Source organism: Bombus impatiens, unplaced genomic scaffold (assembly GCF_000188095.3).
Source record: "Bombus impatiens unplaced genomic scaffold, BIMP_2.2 scf_0264, whole genome shotgun sequence".
Taxonomy (NCBI): Eukaryota; Metazoa; Arthropoda; class Insecta; order Hymenoptera; family Apidae; genus Bombus; species Bombus impatiens.
This window is the reverse complement of record NT_176683.1, coordinates 1,481,401-1,508,335: the sequence shown is the minus strand read 5'-3', so window position 1 is coordinate 1,508,335 and position 26,935 is coordinate 1,481,401. Positions and strand designations below refer to the sequence as shown.

Sequence of the window (26,935 nt, the reverse complement as noted above, 5' to 3'; positions counted from 1 at the left end):
GCAAAAGACTCCTAAAAGAATTTTGCAATTTTGGTCTGTAGGTTGAAACTCTGTTAGAGTAGTTCTCAGCTCGACATCGTTTCTCACGATTAATTAGACAATGTCGAAACAGCGTAAATGTTAAACAACGTAAAGATCAATCTATAAAAAACTGGATGCCAATTACCAGATTTCACTACGAGAGGTGGTTGATCCTTAATCGGTGTAGCACGGTGGTAGAGCTTAGCAACTTAAACACTCTAATCTATAGTCGTGGGACAAGAAACGAGAACTGGCATCAACGATTCTCACCTATGTATAGCCAATCCTCACTTGTGCATCCATGCCAGTGAAGTGTTTATGCTTGGCTGAATTGTACACACGACTTCTATCGACGATTTCCTCTGTTCTGACGCTTTGTTTTAGAAGAAACAGCTTGCAAGTTCAGTTTGTCATGCGCAGAAAATAGCTTATAGAGGTTTATTGTTAAGATGCGATTGTATATTAGACGCAATAGATTTTTGCGCGCAGGTATCTATTTGAAGATGTTCGGAAGTATTGTTCATCGTTCGGATTATTTGAAACGCCATACTCAGGCTATGTGATTTTATTTACAGATGGTTCGATGAATGATCGTAGTTGATCTATTAGAAATAATCAATCGCATCGGAATTCCTTCCAAGTGTTGTTTATCCAACGATGAACAATATATCAGAGTATATTAAATTTTGTATCATCTAATAGCACAGAAATTACAGAAATTTGATAATATGGCAGTGAAAGTTGTACATTTTATTCAAGATTTGGGTGTTCAAAGGACTTGAACTTTAAGGTAAAGGATTTCAGAGCTTCCTGGTTGTAAGATTAAAAATTGCTCGAAATCTCTCGAATGTCGAAGCGTCATATTTCGAAATCTTGAGATTCTTAAATCCGAGATTCGATGCTTTCAAAATCTAACATTTGGAATTTTGAAGCTCTCGAATTCTATGATTTAAAGCTTCGTAGCTCTGGAATTGTTAAGGCTATCGTAGCTACAAAAGATATTTCACACTATTGTATTTATTGCAACATTTGTATATCGATTAATTAGATTCAAGCAGTTATACTGAATTTCGTATCATTTATTGATACTTTTATGCGAGCAGAAAAATTTGATGCCATAGAAATGGAAATGTTTATTAAGATAAACGCTTCATTGGAAGACAAAGGTTTCTAATATTCTATATTTCATCAACAGCAAAATACGCATTTATGTGCGTATTATGTACGTATTATATTATTCTGCAAACTTGTTCAGAGACTTGGATCAGAAAGGGTGGCCGGATGTGAAACAAGGTTCACGAGGGTGATTTATCGGAAAAACGATATTCGTCGAAGGAACAGTGTCGCTTCTGGAAGGATTAAGGGCAGACGATTCATGGTTTGATATCACTATAAGCGGCACATTATGTTGCCATATTGAATTATGGACGTTGATGGATCATCCTGTCAGACTATTGAGCCACGTTGTCTCTGGAAAGTATAATTCGTGTTTTGCTACTTATACTGGTAAGAGAAATGGCATTTCATTCTCTCGAAACTCAATGTATTAAGAATGGAACTTTACGATTCGAAAAATATTGTTGTCAAGAAAATTTATGGAGTTTGCATAGTGTGATTTATTACGAGCGTCACGAATACATCCTGGAATTTCTGTGGAATAATTTGTTTTGTTTTTATGTCACTTTCTCGTGACAATGTTATTTTCTTTCTGACGACGCAGTACATAATTTTGCTGGAGTACGTAATTTTCTGTTTCGTTTTTTTTTTTTTTTTTTTTTTTTTTTTTTTTTTTTTGTTATAGACAGAGTGGGTTTTCAGATAATTTTTGAATAGAAGCACTTTAAATTGGAAAAGTTCTCTAATATCAGGTGTGCTCTGGCAAATCGATATCGCAAACGTTTGCACAAACCTTTTACATCGGATTTCATTCTAAAGAATTTTTAATTAAAATGGATTACACTGATGAAGGAAGATTTGGAATGGAAATAAAAATTCGCACACGTGATTAGATATTATAGAAATTTCTAGACATTCTTCCCCAATTTTTTCTACGTCTTATTACATTAATGATATTAGGTTGTCCGAAATGTTTCTTTCGTTTTATAAGGAAATAATAGACGCACAATGTTTTTTGTTTTATGTTAGTTTATTGAATTATGCACGAACGTAATAATGGAAATAGAACGAAACGGATCACACCTAATTCAATAAAATAATATAAAACAGAAATTGTTGTTCACCTATTATTACCTTATGAAACGAAAGAAACTTTTCGGACAACCTAATACAAAAAAATATACATATTACTGTACAATGATTAATCTCAATATAGTAATTTTTAAATTATATTAATTCATTTTAATAACTTTGAGACATCTTAATATCTTTTTGCAGAAATTATGTATCGAAATTATTATTAATTATTGAAAGTTTATTAAAAGATTTAAAAGGGTAAAAATACAGGATTCTGCATGGAAAAAGAAAAATTTCCAGTAAACATAAAAATTGGTCTTCCATACTACCCTATCTTTTACTCGTCAATGACTTTTATCCTCTGTGACCACAGTTATTAAAATGTTCAGTTTCTTCAAAATTGTCCTTGACGATAAGCTGTGACATTTTTGCAAGTTCAAGGTTGACACAAGCAGTGTTGACAGTGTCCATCATGAATCAGTGGAGGAAATAATTTATCACTTGAGTAGCCTCCAGCGCTTTCCCGTGATGGGATTGAGACGTAGAAAAATGTGTACATTCGGGAAGCATTTCTATCTTGAGAGCAGATTCCAGAGGGAATTCTAGCATCAAGAGAAACCCAGCGTCTTCTAAGGAACAAGAAGCTAGAGCAATAAAAAGCAACGATATTTGGGTACTAGAGAAGGAATTCTAGTAATGAAAAAAAGCAGCGCAATGGCACTGTACAAGGAATTCTACTAATAAAAAATAGCAGCGAAATAGCACTGTACAAGGAATTCTGCCAATAGAGAGAATGACGAGAAAAATAAAAGGGAAAAACAAAAGGAGCGATAGAAAAATGTGTAATGGTATTAGGAAAGGAACTCTAGCAGCAAAAAGAGTAACAAAGAAATTGAAAAGTCAACTTGCAGTATCAATAGAATACCAAACAATAGATACCATAAGAAAGAATGCTATACCATTAGAATAAAAAGAAAAAGCACGAGAGAATAGAAAAAGAAGAAAAAAAGCATTGCAGTGGTATGAAGAGAAGAATTCTAGCAAAAAAAAAAAAAAAAAAGAGTGAGTTATTTCTGAAGAGGAATTCTAAGCTACGTGGGAATTCACAACAGCATTATATAACAGTATTTTATTAAATATTATTTATTAAATGCATACATAAGTGTCGGAGAATTATGTTTTCAACTTCGAAATTTCGTTACTCATACCTTTTATTCTTTCTCTGGAACATTTGGTCATAGATTGCTTAGTACAATTCTCAGGTTTTTTTACGATAAGCATAATCAAAACGCGTAACGTATCAGCGTGTCAAATTCATAGTCAATAATCAATGGTTATATTTGGATTAGGTTAGAGCGTTGACTAGTTAACTTATGAATGATTACACATGTCTCGTGCCGTCTGTTCGCGATGATATCTCGCTTGAAGTACGACGAATGCATAATTGAATTGCCATAGAAGTGTTGGCTAGTTTGGGGTACAAGTTCTGGTTATATAGAGTGGCCCATTTAACTTGACCATTCCAAATGTTTCCATTGTCGTTCGTGACGGGACGAAATTTCTCAGCGGGCAACTGTTTCAAGGTAAACGGTCTCGTGATCGGTGAAATTTTTACTTGCTGGTAGTAGCATTGTTGATTTCAAGGCGATTCGGCTTCTTTGCAGACAAAATTCCTTGTTTTTTAAACGAAAGTCATATCATTACTGGACTGCGGATTTTTATGTATTTACGGCAGATTTGAAGCTGCAAAAATACACAGAATGTATATGGCAGAGTATACTTAAAGTATAATATTTCCTATAATACTTAATAAGTAAAACAATTTTTCTGTATAGTTATTCTATATTTATTTCACATGTAGAATATATAGTTATTTTATTTTAATTAATATTTTACAGGAATTACAGAATATTTATTTAGTCATAGTATTCTTTATCTTTTCCTACATTTTTTATACGCAGAATATCTAACTTTTTATATCAATAATTAGACAAAAGTATTGATAAGAACATGAAACCGATTGTATCGATTTAAATAATGAGATCGATAGAAAAAGTCGATGAAACTTTCGTTCAAACTGTTCGCCAGGGATGGCTTCCGTCTTGATCATCAATTTTGCTGGGAGCAGAAGAAAGGCGAGGTTTAATCATCGAACGCATTGTTACCTCTCGAAAAACATTGGGATTGGTTTAAATCAATCACGTCGTTGGAGCTCGTTGAATTCTCATCGATGTCAGCGTAACGTAATTGGGTTTCCACAGTGATATTGCACAGCAAAATGTACAATTATTGATTTATTCTTTGAAACTTGCACGAGTTATATTTACGCTGTCATAAAATTCACGTGCAATTGCAATTATGGAAATTGCTAACAGAGAAAACAAAATCGGCATATCGAACTTTGGTATATGGTATAATCCCGTTCGATTTATTGTAATTTTCAGTCGATCTAAATAGTTAATTTATTCATTGAAGAAATTTAGTGTTTATTCCTCGGAATTTTTTATATTTCAAGCATCGTTGAGAAAATTTATAAATCAAACAGAATTCTAAGAAATAATTTAAAAGTTTCGAAAGTTCTTCAAAATATATTCCTTTATTTATTTTTAACGTCTCTATTATATTACGCGTTATTCGTTTTGCATTATCCAAACGTTTGAGCGTTTGTCTCAATAAAAATACAAATTCTTTGTATAAATCTAAAAAAAGAAATTAAGGGTGAACATTTGCTTGCAGTATACCAACGCTGTTCAACATTTTCGATTCCTGCATCGTGCAACACAGCAAGAATCAACGTGCATGTCGAAAATATTCAGATATAACAGATGTTTCGTTCGTTTCGTAAACTTGCTGACACGTGTTGTAGTCTTGACAGGGTATGTTTGGCGGCGATCTTAAAATTCTAACGTGATCCTCCTGCTACCATCGGTGGAACCACGTTGTGTTCTGTCAGCGGGCTCACTCGTCGTTTCTGTATGCTATACTGTTGAAAGCACCCTCCGTGGCCGAGGAAACCTGTCTCGCAATATTCTTGCCATTTATAATTTACGAGTCGCGGCCGAAGAAGCTTAGGGTAGCGTATCACTTTTTCCTCTTCTCCTTCCTGTATGCCGCATTGCGAGCACTATTCTTAGGTCACAGGGAAGGTTCTCACAGTAACAAATGTCAGGCCTCTCTCGGCACTTGCGATACGAAATTGAAATATCGTGGTACCGATCTTTTTTATTTTCGTCGACACTAATTACTACGATGTGATAATCTTGGTAATTGGAAATGCTACTGAGTGCTGAGTCTCTGGTGAGATATTTTGTGGTTTGATTCGATCTTAGAGGAGATTCTTGGGACGAAAGTAATATTTGTTAAGAAATAAAAATAAAGGATACATATTTTTTCGGCTGTATCTATTCAGTAAACTCACTTATCTATTAATGGAGAAATATTGATTAGACAAGAATGTTTAATTACTGTTATACGATAATTTTGGTATTTGGAAGTATTTTCTAGCGTATTTTACACGCGACTCGATATTAGAAAAGATTTTAAAGACAAAATGTTTGACGACTATTTGGCATAATATTGTGAAACCTGCTTATTTTAAAATTCAAAAAGACACCTCCAACAATGCTTCTCAAAGCTACAAGAATTCTCTCAATAATATCTTGCAAACCCTATAAGAATTTTATCAAGAATTTACACAATATTGAAACATAGATTCCCCTCTAATACTTTTCAAACCGGAGTTATTTCATTTTCAGTACACTCACGATAGCAAGATAAATTCTTTGACAATTTTTATCAAAGGCAAAAGAGATTCCCTTGGGTGAAACAAACCTTCAGGAACAGGCGCTTTGTTAAAGCAGCAGGGTACGGCTGGAGAACACAATGGCAAGGTTAAACATAATTTTCCTTGGCAATCTGAAATTGACAAGAGAGATTCAACGATATAACAGGTGTACACGGGAAACATCCCAAAGCGAGTGTGGCAGGCATGAAATCCGAAACACAGCGCGAATCGTGTCACGGATCGGCGCTCCTTTGATCCATGAAAATTCAGGCCATGGGTTAGCGTGATCGTGACACACCGTGTCGTTAGCAGAGCCAGTGAAATTCGCTTTGCCGGAAATTAGGTAACGCAACCGCCATCCGGCCCACTAAATACCCTTTACCAGGGCGAAGCTTCTACCCCTTGCGAGAGAATACTCTCGACCCGTTTATCGATGGATCGATGAACGTGGATAATGACGTTTCGTTGGATTTTCCTCAAATGGGATCATTATTCTTGTTTAATGAGCTCGTTTCCATTCTACGGCATCAACGTGAGCTTATGAGAACGAACAGTACGTACAGAAGAAACTTGGATTGGAAAAAAGGATTCAAAGAATAGGAAAATCAGGAGAAGCTTCGTAACGTGCCGTTCTTGAACGTGAATATATATCTTTGAATCTTTTTTTTTTTCGCAACTATTTCGACTGTTGAGGCGCGTGAAATTTTTATAAATTCGTTACACGTCAAACCATCGTTACGACGATTGTGAGCTTTCGTGTATCGTAAAGTAAATAGTATCGATGAGCATCTGAAAACATGAAACGTCGATCAACGTCTATCATCTTGCTATTTGTGTAACTATAATAGTGTTCCAAAATGTAGGTTAAAAAATTCATTACGAGATCATTACAAGGTTTAAGACTCGCCATCTAGTTCGTTCGGAACCATAGATAATACAAGATTCGTATATTGAATATTATAATAAGAGTCTCATTAATCGTCCGCGATAAGATTAAATATTTTTCTACTTTTGTTTGTGTCCATCACATTTAATTTCTTGATATAATTTCTATTATATTCGCTATTATTTAATAAAAAAGTTAAACGTCTATCGTTATTTATCCATTGCAAAAAAAAGGTTAAAATCCTGGCAATCGGAGCGGGGAATTTGTTGGAACGAGAATCTGTTGAAAATATTTCCGAAGTAGAGGAAATCGTTAACGGAGGCACACCTGCGTGAACAGAGGCGCCATACTAGCTGGACAAGTTCCAAAAAACTTACGGCTCGTATACTGTCGGGGATCACCTGACGGTCTGTCTTGTCATGTTGATTTTCGCTTTTGAACTTCAGATTTCGTGACAGATTGCGACCGACCGCGTGACAGACGAGACACAGTGGAATCACTGTTATCGGAATCCTTCACTGTTCAAACATTCTGTTATCTAAACGTTTTTTCCCCCTTTCCTTTTCTTTACAACGTCGTCCTTCGTTTTATCCATCTGTTTCAAGCGGAAAGGTGATCTACGCAGGAATGGTGTTATCTTTCGTTTTGTAACACTAATTAATTTTAGACCTAGAATGAATAGAGACGAATGCAGAGGTAACATCATGCAGAATGAAACGGAATGACGAAGTTGAATTCGATCGAAGTTCGACTTGGGAATTGAATTTGATTTATTCTTCGTAGTTTAGAATTATAATTTCGATTTGAAAGATCGAACGTGTAAACCCTTATACGTATTTTATAAAATACGTGGTTATGATTTAGGCCTATTGTATTAAGATTTCTACCCCTTAGAACATGATATGTGTAATGTAGAAAATTATAGATATAAGATTGTAATTGCATTGAATTTTGAGGAATTATGTCGATATTAGGTGATTTTAATTACGCTTGTGAAATATAATAATAAATTCTCACTTTTTATCTGTTATAATCGTTAATGAGGTTTCTGCGTGCTTTGAATAATATTTCCTCGTGAAGTGTACAATTCTTCACGTTCTAATTGGCTTTTAATCGGAACGCGTTTTAACGAACGATGATCACAATCAATTTGCGTCGCAGCTGCAGAGAAATGGTATGTAAATGCGGCAGGTTTAACCGTGACCATCTCAATTAGTCCGGTTAATAGAATCTAATGGCTCTGGGAATGTATTAGCGAATCGGTTCGATGAAATTCCGTTTAGTAGAAAACCGGACGCTGAGCGTAATATTAAGCGCTTCTGATGCGACATATGGTTCCTTTGCATTCCTCGAAAGCATCGCAATAACTTCGTTTGATAAAATCTTCGATATTCCGATAAACCATTATGCGTTTTATTGGATTTTGTCTTATCGTCCTGTGAAATTTATTTCCTTCACTATTATTTATCAAATTACAGTTAGGTTGTAACCTGTACGAATCGTACAAATATATTATTTTATAATTAAGTTATTATAAATTGTATATGTCTTTTATAGTATTATTTTATAATATTACTTTTTAAAGTTAATAACATTATGAGTCAGCAAGTCATAAAATTATAAAGATTTACGTTTAAGCAGAAAGATTATTATTCTTCCTATTATATTTTTCGTATTGTTTAACGTAGCTTGCTTTATTTATTTCCACGTATTAAGACAATTATAGTAATTACAAGCATCGAACAGTAGTAGGTAACATCTGATTTTCTTCAGATAACAATATAAACTTTTCAACTGAAGGAGACCAGTTAATTCTCGTCACTTTCACGCTCAAACTCTTCTAGACATAGTAATTTCTTTTTTTCCTTAAAGAATCCCTTATTTTTGTACATGTTCTTTCATTTCTATTAAAAATGATTTGATAGTTGATCAAGAAATGTTTGAAAGATACAAGGTAAACCTTAAAAGAATTAAAAAGAAATGACAAAGCTCGTGCTTTTAATATAAAAGTATAATATGGGAGCATTTTTTGACAGCTTGAAATTGATCGAGCAATTCAGACGATTTCTCTCATTAAACCTTAAACTGCTCTGTTCCAGTGATGGCCGACTGGTAGAGGGAGATCAGATATTGGCGATAGATGGACAACCACTAGACTCGAACATCTCTCATGAACAGGCAATCTCGATTCTTCAGAAGGCACGTGGTCTGGTTGAGTTGGTCGTAGCAAGAAGCACCCAAGGTAATTTGAGTTCGATTTTTTATTCCGTACGGTGCGTCAGTCTCATCCCTCAATCCAATTTTTTCATCGTTAAATCTACGGTATATCTGGCCCACTTTTCCCCGGAACAGTGCAAGTTTCATCTGAGGAAAAATTGCTATCGAGTTTTATCAACTAATTTCCATTCTTGAAAGAAAGAATTTTTAAGTTTTTTCTTTAAAGTATATAATAAGATTTTATCATGCAGATTTATAATTTTCATAAAAAGTTTTTGTACGAAGCATTGTGATTAAACCTGCGTAAAATTTGATCGTATGATTTTGTAATTTTCACAGACAAATAATTTTTCCACCATCAGTAAAACATTTGAAATCCAGAAATAAAATGTTGTCATGCAAATTTCTTCTTTTTTTTCTTTCAAGTAGAAGATAATAATTTTCTATCTGGAATTGTAGATACGTTGAAAAACAATATTTACGTCGTGGGTATTTTAATTTTTCGGGAAATCAAACAATTTGAATTTACATAGAAGCTTTGAATTAAGCTTTGAATTCAAGAAAATATTCACGGTAATGCATTTTAACATCTACCGTCTCTTATCTCAAATATTAATTTTCTGCTAATTAAGAGATTTCACCCACTAATTATACGCACGTCTGAAAACATTCATACAACAATCGTTAGAAATATCTCGTGGTGTGGAACCGAGAAGCATCTGTTGTTCGCTTCGTTGTTTTATTGACTGACTGTGAAATTGTTGGGCAAATGACGCAAACAACGGTCTGGTAATTGAATTAGTCGCTTAATTTCGAATATGATACTCGGTGACCAAAGTATCAAGCCAGTATGTACTACGGAGTTTGTAGAAGTTTCGAATAACTCCGTGATGCAGAAATGTCATATGCACCGGGCACTAAACTAGATTAACTGTGATGCGCAGGCAGCCAGATTGCAAAATTCGGGTAAACAACAAAATGGAACAGAACAAAAAGTGGGCCAAATTCCATCAGAGGATTTGCAATTAAAGTTTCCATTTTTGATACAATTAAACGTATTCTATGTTTTGAACAGTTTTCTCTCTTCTAACAATTTTACCGTGAAATATGTGATTTTAAGACCGAGCCATGCAAACGTTGTACACAATTTTTACGTGTTAATTTCACTTTTGGTAGGAAGAAGAATTTTCACTGTTGTAAGAAAAACTTTAGCATGAAAGTGAATTATGTGAAAAATTAAGTTTGTTGGTAACGATTCTGTCCTATTTTCTTCGAACATAAAAAAATTGCTGATAACAATTTGTTGAAAGTGACACAAAAAATACAGCAAGGTTAAAAATCCCATCGTCCGAAATTTTGTATATCTGAGCTAAACCAAAGGTTTATCGATAGTGATCACTAAACTGTGAATTTTTATGCATGTAGGATAAATTTGAAGATAAAAATGCGCACAATGTATATAGCATATAAAAATGTATAAAATATCTAAAATGGAATATCGATATGCCCTATAGAACAGAATGCAGTATACAAAGACGTATAAAATATCCGGAATGGAGTATCGGCAATTTTATATACTTTTGTATTTTTATTTCCACCGAGTTACTTTTTCCAACTACCCAAGCTACGTTTTCCAAGTGGCAAAATATTTATTTATAATCTTCGTAGAGGTATTAATTATGAATATCTTAAATAACCAAAGAAAGACTTAAAACGAAATTGAAAATTAACGTCAATAAACTTTGCACTTGTATTTAGTGGTAATCAAATAAATTGCTGCAGAGATACATAAAATCAAAGGGGAAATAAACCGACGAAACTGATCGATTAATTTTGTAGAATGTCTGATAGCAAAGAGAATCTCGTAATTTCTAGTTGCGCAGGTTGTCAGTGTGCGTTTAATTAATTAGGCTGTTTTATGCCATTTGTTTGCCTTGCTTTCCAGTTTTAGTTTATCCGGCGCTGTTTGAAATTTTCATTCGTTCGAGCATACAGAATTTTACGAAGAAACATGGCCAACTTCTCGACAACTTTGTCCTTTGTTCTTGTAGCTTTTAAAACTTCTTGCAGCATTCTAGTTTCGCGTCTTACAATCAGACTAGGGGAATAAATGAAAGTTGGAGAAAAAGCCAATTCCCGTTATTGTTAACTGATTCTCGATAAAAATAAAGGCTGAACCGAAGTTTAAAAGGAGTATCAGGAAGAAACGAACGTTCGTTTGTTTCCTGATCGTGCTTCGATTTGGCCCAACTCGTTTCTGGTTAAGATTCTTTAATCTTATTTCTTTGGATATCTTTCTTCTCATCTTCTTTTGTTCAAGCTTCCTTTATTTTGCTTATTTTAATAAAAACTCTAAATCAAGATCTTTCCCAGTTTTAGTATACTTTATTAATATTAAGATATAATTAATCTGTATCATTATTTTTTATTTTAAACAAATGTTACCTTTAATCTGTGAACAAATTTCTAGAATCGTAGAATTCTTTTTTAAGTTTCCATGAAAGATTTAATAAGCTTTGATAAAGGTATGGTACAACTTATTTGTATAAATAAAATTGAAACGACACGTAAAGAGATGGGGCTTTCTTATAATTAGAATCTTAGAATTAGAATTTATAAGTTAAATCTTGTTTCCCGTTTAATAGATTAAAATAAATTCTTCTTTGGTATTCTCTGGCTTTAATTTATTTTTTAATTAATTATTCCACAATGAAATTGACAATTAAAGTTCCCTTTGCATATAGATAGATTAATTTAGGAACAAAAAAAAAAAAACGAATAAAGATTTCATTTTCTAGCAGAAATTGAAGAAGTTTCTTCGAATATTTGTACTGTGCGAGAGATAGTTTCGATGGCGATTCTAATTTCAATTTCTGTTATTCTTTCGACGTACGAAGGTTGACGTACGTTACGATTTTTCTCTTAATTAGTTATCTTAAACTTAAAGTTTTCAGGCTGAGAAGTTGTGAAATCGTTGCAAAGAAAATTTCCTAGTTCGTTTATTCTCTTTTCTTCGTGGAAAAGCTTCACATCGAAGTTATATCTCCTTTCTTATCACTTATAACAATCTCTCGGGTAATTTTTCGCTGGAAAAGTTAGCTTGCGGGAAAAAATTACAAAACTCTTCAAACTTTCTCACTTTTTCTCACATCATCCTACGTAACACCTATTACCTGTTGCCTAAGGATTCTCCCAACCTTTATATTACAAAGTCTTATGCTACGAATACATCTTCTTATCGTCTCGTCGACAGAAACTCCACATTTTTTTACTGCGAAATATCCTACCTTAACTAAAAAAGAAAATTAAATTCAGCAATTTCTTTCAAATTGAATTGCATTGCATTTTCACTATACACAATAATAATTTCTTTCGTACATTCTATTCTTCATTTCCCAAGATTTATATTGCTATTTTTAACAACTATATTAATTACTTTACAGAAATATAAAACATACAGTAGACTATATCCAAGACTATTCTATTTGTCTCAAATTAAACCTATACCACTTACTTATGCTATAAACCAAAATAAAAAAGAAAAAGTGAGAGACAAATAGTATCTGATATTCCATAACGATAATCATTCTTCAAAAATTACTGTCGCCGTTCGTTTGCTTCGTTTTCTCAACTGCGAAACCTTCCAAAATTTGATTTTTCTATTGTATTAAGGAAAAAGAAGAAGTTGTTAAAATTAAATCTGCTTTGGAAAAACAAATTTCGAAGCAATGAATCGTTTCTCTTGGTTATATGAAAAGACGTTGGGAGCTCTTTGCCGACGGATGAGTTGTCCGGAGCCTCGAGTTCGACAGCGGCCGCGGGAGCAGGTGTGTCCATCATCGGCGGCGTTGTCAGCGGGACAACGAACCAGGTCAGCTCCGACAAGGATCAATCGGTGTCCACGTCGTCCGTCGTTACACCAGCGCCGACCCCCAAGTCCAGCCAGCCGGCGAGCACCGCCTCGGCGGCAACGCCGACATCGACACCGCCGACCTCAACCCCGGTACCTGGAGGCCTCGTTGTCGAAAGGAGCCCCTCCGCCGTCAGCGACGCCTCCAAGAGTGGCTCTGACATGGTGGTAAGTCTCTTTCTTTCGTTCTTTTCTCATTTTACTTTTATTTATCTCGTTTACACTTTATAGCAGCCTATAGTACATACAGGCTGTTTCATAACTTGTGAGACCTATCTCAGGAGTGGACAGAGAACACAAAAGCAATGAGAAAAATTCGTACGAATATACGTTCCATTTGACGTTGTGGTTCAAAGTTATAGCTATTTTTGTGTTGCAATAATCCGCGATGGCTGAGTTTCGTAGAAGGTGGTCGAAATGATACCCTCGGATTGCACGTAGGAATGAGCCAGGTTTTGTGAGAAAGAAACGAGCAGAGAACATTTCGAAATAATATAATAACAAAAAAGAATATTTGAACACAAGTCTGTTCTTCTTACACGCATATCGGAGACTGTTTTTCGTTTTTTTTTTTTCCATTTGCATCGCGACATCGGCATCTGAAAAATGCTTTACACCTTTGCCGCGGTTATATTCCATTCCTATATATATGCAAGCTTGCAGTCGTCGCGTCAGAGAATTTCGCAATCTTTCAAAAATTCCAGGTGTACATCGAGTAATAAAGACCGATGGGTAGCCTCTGTGAAGGTAGACAGGTGTGGATTATTAAAATACGAAAGTGACCATAACTCTGAAAGTGGACCCCGCATGTTATGATACACTGTGTATATATTTACGTATTTTTCAACTTTACAGCTTGGAAGAGAACTGGACTGATATATTTCTCGTTGTTTGTCGTACAGCTCTTAGGCATAACACATATATTCTCTCTTATATTTAATAGTAACAATTGAATATATATTTACGTAATGTTTATTATAACTACAAGGTGCAATCAAATAGAAATTGGACTGAATTTATAAAAATGTTATTAAAAAATCAACCTAAATTTTACTTCTGTACCTCAAAATAATCTCTTGCTGTAGCGATATGGCTGATCGGATCGATTCTGTCATGCTCCAAATGATTATGGAAAATCACTTATTTCAACCGTATTAAACGCCTGCTGCGATTCAACTTGTATCTTTTTCACACTGTCGAGACGCCGTCCCTTGAGTTTCAATTTCGTTTTTGGAAATAGATAGAAGTCACAAAGGGTTAAATCTAAAAACTAGTTACTCGTACTCACTAGATTTCGCCCCCTACGAGTTCTTTCCATTTCCACGAACGAAATTGAAACTCTGTGCTCTAATTCGTCTCGCAAGCGCTCCTCTCCGAAGAACAGACGCTTGTCGCAGACTGGGAAAATAATTTCCAATGGTGCGAAAGTCAAATTTAGATTGGATGATATTTATAAAATGATATTTATAAAATACTCAATAAATAAATTAATAAATATTTATAAAATCAGTTCAGTTTCTTTTTGATAGTATCTTGCATACCTATTACGCTATACTTAACGTAATACTATCACATATCTAGTACCCTTGACTTACAATTAGTTCGGTAGCTATATCCTTGCGCTTTTTTCTCTGAAACTCTTCACCAGCTTACCGCCACCAGCTTCACTTATCCCACCTTTTACCATATCTTTTTCTTTTAAAATGTAACCTGTAGCAGTCATTTAATGAATGTTTTAAGACGCTTACCTCTAAACTACATAAAATACATTTTCTTTTTTCCTCTTCCAACCAGCAACGATTTCTCTTCTTCACACTTTCGGACATTAGCCTCTGACTGCCTGCTATTCCTTCCTTTTTTTAGATATTCCGCTTTGTCCACTATTCTTATGTATTTGTACTATTATTATATTTGGTATTTATCATATCGCGCTTCACCTTGCAACTCTTTCCATCAGCCTCTTTCCATCGCAACTTCAATTATATCAACTTACTGCTACTTTACTTTTTAACATATTCGCCTATTTTTTAATTACGTTTATTACACGATTCGTCGTTGGGTTGAGAATCTTCTCACGAGTGAAATAGCGCGAAGAAAAATATGATATACGTATTTAGTAGAAGATAGTGAAGAATCAGGGCTTTTAAAGCGAGTTAGTAGTTACGTAGATAGGAATCTCTTAAATGGAATTTAACTTTCCTAGATAGATAATGTCATTTTACTACATAGCAGTGTATAAAATATTTAAAAATGCTGTTATTTTATGTTTTTTATGGACTATATTTGTTTTATGAATTAATGTACGTACGTTATTGTATGCACAGGCACGATACTGAAGATGTTGGATTTTTCTTTCCTTTTTTCTTTTTTTTTTGTTTTCTAGCAGCCAAGCTATGTTCAAAAGTTAATGCATAGGAATTTTTATGAGAGGAAACGTTTTATTTGAATGCGTGTAATACAGTTGTTATAAGCGAAAGTTTTATGAACGAACTCCGAATTCATATTACGAACGAAACTTTTTAACGCAATAACCGAGATATCTATAATCGCTTTATAGGAAAATTGGTAAATGGTGAGCAATCAGGTTGCAGGCTAGTTTGTTTTCATGTTGGCAGACCGTTAGTAGTTTTAACTAACTATTCGTGGTATACAGAGTTTAACTTTGTTTGTAATTTCACTATAGACGTTATGCGAATAAGCTAAAATTTATGGTAGAAATGATGTACAGAGAGTAGTATAATTTATGGCAAACCTGAAATAAGTAATTCTCGAAAATTGCTTCCTTTTTAATCCTCTGTTCTTCTTCATAAATAAACACAAACGTTGAAATCAACCTTCTTTTAATCACGACTGATTGATAATGGGAATTAGTCATCTGCGAAAGTCTTTGTGCACTTTACAAAAAGACAATTTTTACCAAATTAAATGCTTCGAAATTTCATTAGAAAGTTTCGACATTCTACGCGAAGACAGCTAAGAATTATCTTACTATCATTTTAAGATAATCGTTTTAACGTATTAAGAAATAAGTATGTTATTATACCAGATGATAGTGTACACGCTTTACCTAAATATAAATGGCTCTTCCCTTCTACTCTTAAAGATACGATCCAAAAATAATTTTGCGGCCACCATAAAATCTTGCTTGAAACTTTCCTTCGAACAACAAATACTTTCACACGTAATTCCATCGAAAGATTACAATGAATCATCCTGTGCATACAAAGTTACCACAGATTTCAAGATATACATAGAATTCATGAGATTGGAAATGCAATGGAGGAGAAATGGCCTTGACCGACCAATACGTTTGATCTGCACTTTGGTCCTCGTTTCTGCTGCTATTATCACCATATTCCTGTTATCGATATTTCCAGCACCGTTGCACTCACTACTACTATCGCTCTTCCTGCTTCTACTTCAATCCCTCTGCTATTACTATCACTCTAACCCCAATCGTGTATCAACGAAAGGGTTTATCGCGGTCATGGTATCAGTTAATCCTCGCACTATCACGCCGGAAGATTTAGTCGATCATTAAAGCTCACGAGTAACTCGCAACCGGTTAGGTGAAACGAGCTGTAATGGAGAAGACGACATATCTTCCACATAGACCTTGCATATAGAAGGTCTTATTATTAATACCTTGCGCACGCTTCTAAATTTCTTGAATTCACGTACACGCTAAGGATAACCGGTTGTCTACTATTAAAGTGGTCCGTTTTAAATACTTGCGCTTTGCGTTGTTTAAACTCTTCTTCCGTATAACTGTTTTATTAATAGACAACCGTGGAAATTTTATTGGATGCCTGTTACGTATCTGGTATGATGGAAAGACAGAATTTTAAATTAGAAAACTACCAAATTTGAAATTGTAGGTTTTAATGTTCTTCTTTCTTGGACGATTAAGAACGTATATTTTGGTGAAATTGATATTGATTTTTCGTAATAGAGCGTAGATTTTTATGCAAATTGATATTTTTATGGACGAAATTAACGAGATGGGACTTGAATAGGGACTTGTTTTATCTGTTTGAAATTATAACGACCATTCCACTTTGGATATGTTGTATTTCTTCTGTGTTATGTGCATTGTATGCGCTTCTATTTTACACGAGATAATAGTGCGTTGATCGAATTAACCGATACCGCGAAGATGATTAATCACGGGACTAATGTTGCGTAGTCAATAAAAAAGATCATTCAGAAAGAACAATCTCGATGTTAGGGATAATGGTACATTGATCGTACTAAAACGACACTCTATATAAAGTGTCTTGCTCAAAGGTGACTTTTATGAAGCGGGAAAAAGTTGAAAATTGAAAAATGAAACCTCGTAGTTAGTGTGAAACAGAGATGAGACAGTCTGACAAATTTTTATATTTTTTAAAATATTTACATAAAATTTTCGCGTTAGCTGGTGTAAATGTATATTTAGAATTTTCTTTTCCTTTGCAATGACCATTTAATGGTTTCGTATAGAAACACTTTCGTTTAAAAACTGACATCGAATAAGTGGCCAATATCGGAGAGGTAGTCATTGCTAGCGTTCGAATCGAATTATCCCGAGCGAGATTACGAGGGATAAAGAAAGTTGGTTGCAGTTAAAGGATTGGAATAATAAATGCGATGCGTTAGAGACAGAGATTTTCCACTCAAATAAAAATTGTAAATTGATCTTGGTTTTTAGGATTTACATGTTTTAAAAAACTAAATAAATTTTTCTCCTTCTTAATCTCCGGTATTGACAAAATGAAATAAAAACCAAAGTTAATCATTCTAGTTTATGAAGTTTATTGTATATATTTAATATGAAATTTACATCCTTCAAGAAGTGAAATAGTTTTACTTTTCAACTCACGCTGTTTACGATTTAAAAACTCTACAATTAATAAAAAAAAAAAAAAAAAAAAAATGAAAGTTAAAATAAGATATTTACTCTATTGCACATGATTTATCATCGTGTTCTACATAAGATTTATATCCTTTGAAAAAAATACCATTTTAAAATTAAAATTCTATGATCAAAGCTCATGGTGGCTCGTTATGCAGCAAATTAGGAGAACTTTGTACCTAAGAGCATAGAAGAGTACTTCCTAATTAAGTATTTATTTTACGTATTCGTCCATCGTCTATTTCATCCCTATACCAAGAGAGAATGATCAAAAGTTCTTAAAGGACTTGAGAATATGAGTAATTTTAACGCTGGAAAAGTGACGCGAAGGCCTAATGACGTGGAAATCCCTGCCGTATGGACGGCAGCAAGCGTTATTACAACCAAATTACGATGGATCGATATTTCTTTCTACGCGCGACAGGATTCATTTGTTACGATATCGATGAATTAATGTAAATTACATCGAGATTGCGGGCGGCTCGTTACATCGATTCTCGTTTACCGGAAGCGGTACACCGGTGCACGTAAGTGGGGTGTTCCAGTTGATTACGTCATTCGGGTTGTTTTTAGAAATAAAAAAAGACAAAATTACTTCTTTCCCTTATGTTGATAATTTTATGGGATCGATATTTTTGTTTGCGGAAAAGATATACTATAATAGCATCTCTTAATTGAGATATATTTTGCATTGTTTAAGACTTCGATTGATACAAGTTTTCTCAGAGAATAGATATCTTTTAGAAATCTAGATAGAAATCTTTTGGAAGCATATTAATTTCAAATTAAAATACAATTGTTTATAACTACGCATATGAACTTCTTAGAAGAAAATGAGAAACTCCAGCAAGTTTCTGTAAATTTTTTCCAACTCTTCTTCCAACTCGGCAAAGGTACGTGTTTTCTATAAATTTATTTATCGCAAGAATATGACAAGAATAATCGTACGTTGCAAGGAAATTCTTAAAAAATAATATCCGTGAAATTATCGTTTCTTGTTTACATTTAAATTTATGGAGTTCGTTAATATGGTTCTTGAGTAGGTCACACGTATACGTATAAAACAGAGTTAAATCTGCATAATCTGTAATAAAATATACGATTTTGAATATGCACCTGCAATCACTGAAAAGTGTAGCAAAAAAGTATAATGTATGCCATTCTGCGAGAAAATATTCGTTTCGAAGAAATTCGAGAGAAATAACTGTGGGGAAATATTTTTCTTCTGCGATATTTTTCCACGGAAACCATTTAAGTCGTTCGTGAAATATTTTCCAGTATTTTTACCAAACATTCGGTAATTTAATATTCGTTCACGTCATTAAATACAATATACGTATAAACCCGACTAATTTGCTAATTTTGAAAATATATAAAGGATAAAGGGAATTTTGTATACACACGTTATCTTCTATGATGATATCTTTGTATTCTCAGGACACTAGTGGGCTGTATAGCGACTGAAACAGACGTGCTCTGATTAGCATTGGCAGATATCTGATAATCTCTTAATAGCATTACGATTAAACTGCTTTCGAGTATGTTTATCATGTATCGATATAATCACGTTGTTCTCGCGTACCTGGTAACCGAACGACAAACGTTTCCATGAAGCACGATTCAGCTCACTATGGATAAAAGCCTTGATTGTTCAAGAGGAACCATAACTGTAATCGATTTCCAGTTTCTTCTTATTTTGATGCAGAAAAATTATCTAACGAGATCAATAATTATAATATACATTCTTTTGTATCTGTCTATTGTTTAGAATTCCATTGTAAAAAAGATCTGAAACGATCGTTATGACCATCGATCGCGTTAGAACCTCCATAAATTTCCGCGATCTTTCTCCTCTAAAAGAAACCAAATTGAGAAGGATGATCACGCTTAACATAAAGTATGCCATAAATCATATTAGCATGAAGAACAATGTCGGTCGTTAAAGTAAGTTTCGCTAATAATGCGAAACTATGAATATTTTTCCTAATAACGATAAATTGAATGTAAACGTAGGTAGAAGAAAATAAAGGAATTATTGTAATTTGAAAAAAGCGAGAGATACTACTGCGAGTAGACGCGAGAAGTACGATAATGTACATTCCGAAATGATGGAAGACATTCGTCCAGAGCGGCTGCACGTTATTTTGCTACGCTTTTTACCTTCGTATCTCCCTCGAACAGATCTATCTTCCTGGGGAGTCAGTTTCGCAAGAGCTTTCTATTTTCTCCTCTTCCTACCAGCGCTGTGTTTTTTTTATCTCGCAAACGACATCCCGACCTTCTACCAATTATGGCGTGAATCAATTAAAACGATTAAAATTGCTTTACCATGACAAATAGAATATTCAATAATTTGACATTTAATTTATAGGCAAAGATAATGCGATGTAGCTATAAATAAAGACTTCGTTGAATTATGATAGTAGGATTTATCAGTTTGTTATCTTGCATAGTAGTTTGCTCGCTAATAAGATATTTATAAATTTTCACGAAATTGGATAGTCAGATATAGCGTGTAATTTGTAAAATTTCATTTGTTTTATTATCAACTTGTCTTTGTTATACAAGAGAGTATCTTATTACTATCATTTGTTTTGTATTGTTTTGTATAATAACTTGTGATCTGTAGCGTTTTAGAAATACTATTACATAGGTAGTAATCAAGAATTAAGAAAAATATAATCACATTATGCAATCTGTTAAATTTTATCCAGTATATTTTATCCAGTATAAATTATATCCAGAAATTTATTTCTAATGGAATTGATTGCGTTGTACATTGAGAAAATTGATAGATAATTTTAAGTAACGAGAAAGTATCGATATCGATGTATCATCGATAGTATAAGGTAACAGAGGCTGAATAGAATCGAGTTATTTTTCTTCCAATTTCCTTGATTAGTGGTGTCGTTTCTTTCGCGAAGGAAGTTTTATTTATTCACTGGCTGGTTGTTGCCGTTTCATACTTGCTAATGAGGGAAATTTGTCGTTGTAAGTGTACTCGGTTTAATAAAACAGCGAAAGTTCTTGCTGTTGCGTAAGTAAACAGCATATATAAACTGCTTGTAATTTTTCCTTCCTTCCCTTGCTCTCCTTGTGTTTCTCTGCATCTATTTTTACGTTTTATTCGTGTTCGTTTATTATATAATGTTTAGCATACCTTGAAGTTAAAATCTATACAGGTAAGTTTATTATTATCGCAATATTCTTACAGTATTAGCAGTATTTTATTTTTATTTCTATCTTTCTTATTCAATGAAAAACAGTCTCTTCGTTACTATTATTTTATTATCATTCATTAAATAGTTATGTGCAATCTAATTTTCACTCACAATCTTGTCGTGTTCTCGAAAATACAGCAATAATCTACATTACCGCTATTATTTATTATCTCTCCACACGAAACGTATTTCTCGGGTTTCATCGACTTCCTCGAAAATACAAAAGAATACATCTCCTCTGTTACAGTTATCCCGTACAGAACATAGTTCCTACTTCAGTTTCCCTGCCATTCACTAATACTGAGAGTTACTCAATGATAGCAATCAAAAGTAACGATCCGCGAACCAGAAAACTTGAATCCGATGCAATAAAAAAATTTTCCAAGTGAAACAACCGGATCCAAACGTGAAATATTTCACAAAACAGCCCATTCCAATGAGAAAATCAACGAGAAAGTACTCGTCGTGTTTGAAGACTCTTATAACTCCCAGACGAATGATATTTGGACCCATTTTTATTCAGACCTTTCGATGTGTACTACATCGGCTGGCAAAAATATTTGGACACTTATAGAAAACTTTGGCGTCCATATGCGTGCGTGTTGTACGAAACACATTGAAATTTCACGAGCACTGTAACGAAACACGACTGTCATGGTTATATTAGTCAAATTAAAAACAGAACTGAGCACGCATATAGAAGTTACAAGACGTGTACTGCGAGTATATGTTTAGTCAAAAATTATTATACCTACCGTATGAATAGCCACCTGAAGCATATAATAAGTATTAAAAATATGATATCGAGTTATCGAGCTTTCTCACTGTACTTACTGACAGCAGGTCCTCGTGAAAGATTCCATCCCACTTTCAAGCTCGCACGAGTTAACGATATCCTCATCATCAATGGTATCATCCACGCGAACACCGGTTTGGCAAACACCGGCTGCGTGTAATGTCTGTGTCTGGTTCGAGTTTCGTCGTCGAAAGCTCAGCTCTCGACTTGGAGAAGGTCGGCGTCTTCTTCCTTATGCTCCCTTGTGTCTCTCCCTCGAACGATGAAGGCCACACGAAAGATGCCTCGCGTCGCGATAAAAACCCTTTCGATCGATCGGCCGTGTAATTGCCCTCGTTTGGATATATCTTTCGCGCTTCTGATTTTCTTCCGTAAGTTAGCTCTTTTCTTTTTCTTTTCCTTTTTTTCTCCGCTCGTTTCTTCTCGCTCGAGTCGTTTCACGGTGAGACCGATAAGACGATTGGAATGGAAATGAAGTTATCGTCGAGGTGTTCCAGCCATTTCGATGGAAATGGTCTCGTGATGACCGCCCTCCAGGGAATTCGTCGAACTTTCTCCGGTATTCCCGCTGATTGATGAAGTTCGACGAAGCTGAACTCTAAAGAACCGCGTGATTTTTCTTGGCGAGATGAAAGGGCTTCTGGGGAAGTTCTGGCTGGATTTTCTGGAGACATCTGTCGATTATGAGCTTTCGATTGTTACAGGGTCTGGTTTCTTCAGGGTTCTTATCTATTGTTCGAAATTAGTCTTCTTTATGGGATCAAGGCATATCTATTGAACTATAGTCGCATATCTAGGAATTTACAAGTTTCGGGATTTCGAATTCGTAAGTTTAGGGATGTAAGAGTTTTCCCGTGAGAGATATTACGAGACAATTTATCAATGTCGTACTGGTTTCGTTTGTTAAGTAAAATAATTGTTTTGTACCAATAGAAGAAGCATTCCAATTCCTTTTTTAAATATTCGAAGTTCAATTATTTATAAAATTTATAAATAGTTTGTATATTTAGGGGAAGAGGTTGCTTTGTCACGTTAAATATTTCTATCTTTAATTTCATCAAATTAAAAAGCTACTAACGAAATTGTGTAATAACAACAAAGATTAAACGAATATCGATGTCAAATTGTAAAAGGAATTATTCCACAAAATATACATTTTATTTTTCTTCGATCAACTTATCTCCCCAATTTTTTTGGTGAATTGACAGATTATTAATAAGCCGAGCCTATAAATTACTATCGTGCAAACAATCTTCACGATTCTACAATTTTACATCGAATGAAACAATCACCTGGCTTACAATTCTTAAAATTGTTAGACTTTGTGATAAACTTGTGCAACTGCTCTTGTTTAATTATTAGTAATTCAATTTCACGTTGCTAGTTTTGCTTGCTTTACAAAAATGATTAGTGTTATTTATTTATTTAAACGAAGGATCATCGAAACGGAGTAATCTGTAATTTTTTAATTTCTAAATTTTACTAATATTAATCCAATCATAAACGAGAGGATTTTGATATTTTATTTTATAGTATTATTTTATTTCAGCGAAGGATCATTGACAAATAATAATCCGGAAATAAAATTTTTTTTAGTTCTATTGACAATGTTAATCCAATTATACACAATAGGACGGTCTTATTTTATTTTATAATACTGTCCGACGAACGCGAAATGTATGTCAAAGAAAATTGTACAAATTCTCCGATAACTGGGATAAGAGTAATTTGCCGGAGACGTGAGTGGTACTTAAACCGGAAGTAATTGGTCGAGGATCAATAAAGCCAGTTCTTCAGACTATTCTTCTAGCTGGCTATGGTTCGTTTTTCTCATGAAATTAAACCGAAAACTAGAATTCGGTTTAATAGAGTGCAAATAGGAAGGCTGTCGGAGTAACACGTGATTTTCTGCTCTGGTAACGCGCACGACTCGCGTTTTTGCTCTACGAACACGAGGAAGATGGTCACTAATTACGATCGTCTTATTACACGTCTTATTACGTCGTAGCTTTGTTTGCAGTGTAATTGGCCCTCCATTGGAATTTTAAATATTAAATACCACGAAGAATTCGTTCTCAACGAACCGAATGGTTCAATTAATCGGAGCAACAATTAGCGAAGAAAGCGTATAGTTTAATTTCAAGTAGTTTAGAAATGTTAGAAATAACACATTTGAAGATATTTACGTATTTTTCTATTTATTAGGGAAAAATAGAGATATCTGGTTGTATTTATTGTTTTATTGTACTGTAAGTTACAAACGAGTTACAAGTTGTGACTCGAACAATTCTATGTACAAATAATTTTTACAATTTTATAAATTACGATTTACATGCTACCAACCCGTAGAAAAATAATTCAAAAAATTCATCATCTTTTCTGTAGCCTTTTTCTTACACGTAATTAGAAAAAGAAATAGGAAAGAGATTTTTCTTTGAGAAGAAGAGTTCAGATTTGTCTAAATTGCAATGCTTCAAAAATCATACAACCTGAAGATTTTTCATGTTTTCCACGTCAGAGGACAGTCGCGTAAGGTTCGACAATTATCAACGTCAATTTTCAAAATTGAATCATACCGTGGTTTAAAAAATGAACTTTTCCATACAAACTAATGTTTTATCAAGCATATGTCAATCACAAAGAAGTAAAATCCTGACACAGATGCTTTCATCCATAATTTTATTAAATTGCATCCTATCTGAAGCAAATAAGTATCCAATATTTTGTATTATATTGTATTAAGTATTTTTGAGTGACAACGTTAGTGTACGAGTCTTGTCAAAGAACAACTCTATGCATTTAAAGACTAAATTGAAGGAAGAAAAATATTTACCCAGCTCGTTTATTTTCTCAAATATTAAAACGCTCAAGACAGAACAAGGTGTCGAAGCGTTTTCTAAGACGCTTCAGTTCTACTTTACACTTTCGATCGCATTTTCGACGGTTCAGTTGTTCGAATTCCTATAGACGAAACCCTTCTTTCTTTCGTGCTAAGTCGTCTTGAGCAGAACTTACGACACAGAAGAGTATAAAGTTCCTTTCGTTGAAGCCGTATCAGCAATTCTTGCTTCAGAATCACCTTCAATTATGATTCGTGATACACGAAGGACACAGCGAGAAAAGAGGAATCGACCGATGGAAGTTTGCTTGGGAAAAGGGAAAGAGAAAGATGGAAATGAAACGGAGCTCCGTACTTTGGTTGATAAGGTACCTTTAGGCGATAGAAAATCGAGCAAACTCGACGGAAAGTTGCTTTTCCAACCGATAGCTTCGGATTCAATTACCCCTGCCAGGCAAAATCGCGACGAATTTCCAAGCTGCTTACCCGTCGCCAATTCGTAATTGAAAAAAAACGAGCGCAATCGAACTTGCTTTAATCCTTGGCGCTCGTTTTGTCGATAACATGGTCGTACGGTTTCGTTTACGTTTGGAAAAGTGTACAGGACGATTCATCTAATCCGATTATCTCAAAGGAATCTGCATCTGAAAAAAGTTGGAAGGTGCATTTCACTTTTATCCTGTAGCGAATCGCGGGTATAAAATCTCTTTGAATTATTCCCGATGCTCTTGTATTTTTTCATTCGATAACTTTAGCAAAATCCGCGTTGGAGGTTAAAGAAAAGAAGAGACTTTTCTGTCTTGTCGATTCTGAAGATACAAATCTTTTCGTATCGTTTGGTATAATTTCGTAGTTTTCAATTTGATTGCGTTAAAAAGGTTGAAAGTTAAACGAAGAAGCCATTTTTCTGTTTTGTCGATTAGAAGAACGTAGATCTTTTTTACATCATTTGGTATAATTTTCTATCGTTTTTTATTCCACAAAGGTTAAGAGAATTTATGATGGAAAAATTAATATTTATCTGTCGTTGATATAATTTGTTCGATTCTCTAACAATCACGAAAAGAAATCTGCAATTGAAAAGATTAAAAAAATATTAATCTCGATGATCCTGCCAATTTCAAACGTATAAATCTTGCTGAACAATCTGCTACAATTTTGTCTGATTGCTTGTTCTGAGTATCTTTACATATTTCATAAGCAAAATATGAAATGCAATTGCTTTATTTTTATTCATTGTAAGAATATGAACTTTTGTAAATAGTTGGATATAGATATCGTAATTTTGTTAGCCTGTCAGTGCTAAAAATGTTTTTATGCTATACTCATGTAACATTTCCCTCGACCCATTTGTAAACTTTTCCTCGTTCCACTTAATTCATTAAGGTCCCTTGAAAATTTTCGATCGCGAAGTAACAGCGCAATGACGAGAAAAGTTTATTTCAAACTATTCGACGGAATTAAGTTGTTGAAACTATTCGGAATTCGTTTGGATTCGATGTATTTTTATGTAAAAATTTTCGGCATAACTCCTGCGTGGAAGAATATTGATTTTGTAAATATTCTGATTGCGGAAGCCGAACGAAAACGTTTTTTCCTCGATAGTTCAATAAAATAAATCAATTAACAAATGAAGCACTTCCTCTTCTTGGAAAATGTCTCTCTTGTAAAGTCACACTTTTCGTCAGTCGTATTTCATCGTATTTCCTTATTAAACGTGCCCTATTTTTAAATCCAGAATATGAAATTTTCTCGCACTGTAAAAAAATAAATTCAATCAAATTATTTATAGATTGTTCTCAGAAATTGATGAATATATTAAATAAAGGAATTTAGGAAATAACCCTCCTTCGAGGTCGCGTACATATAAATTATTCATCAGTTTCTGTACACTTTTGTATTCATAATTTAATATTCGAATTTTTTACTCATCACTGGGTGTTTGAATTTTTTGAACTGAACCGCTGACATTTCATTCGGGAATAATTAAACAATGTTAGCGGTGTTTTTTTGTGATCTTAGGTGGTGAAAGAACGAGTGCAGGGAAATCGAACGATTGCAGAAAGTAGGACGCTCTATGATTGTTTTTTGAATAAAGATAGGAACATGAAAGAAAGAAAATTCTGACTTCGCGCACTGTTCCCCCCCCCCCCCCCCACCTCCCCCCCCCGCAC

General features: G+C 34.1%; 1 protein-coding gene across 3 annotated transcripts in view; it reads left to right on the top strand.

The window, feature by feature from the left end:
* Positions 1–26,935, top strand: part of LOC100743377 — a 173,743-nt gene that overhangs the window by 60,471 nt on the left and 86,337 nt on the right. For all 3 annotated transcript variants that reach the window (XM_012384591.3, XM_033320305.1, XM_033320306.1), the window contains 2 exons: positions 8,984–9,126; positions 12,860–13,179. In XM_012384591.3, the coding sequence (XP_012240014.1) occupies positions 8,984–9,126; positions 12,860–13,179 (463 nt within the window). The remainder of the gene's footprint in view (positions 1–8,983; positions 9,127–12,859; positions 13,180–26,935) is intronic.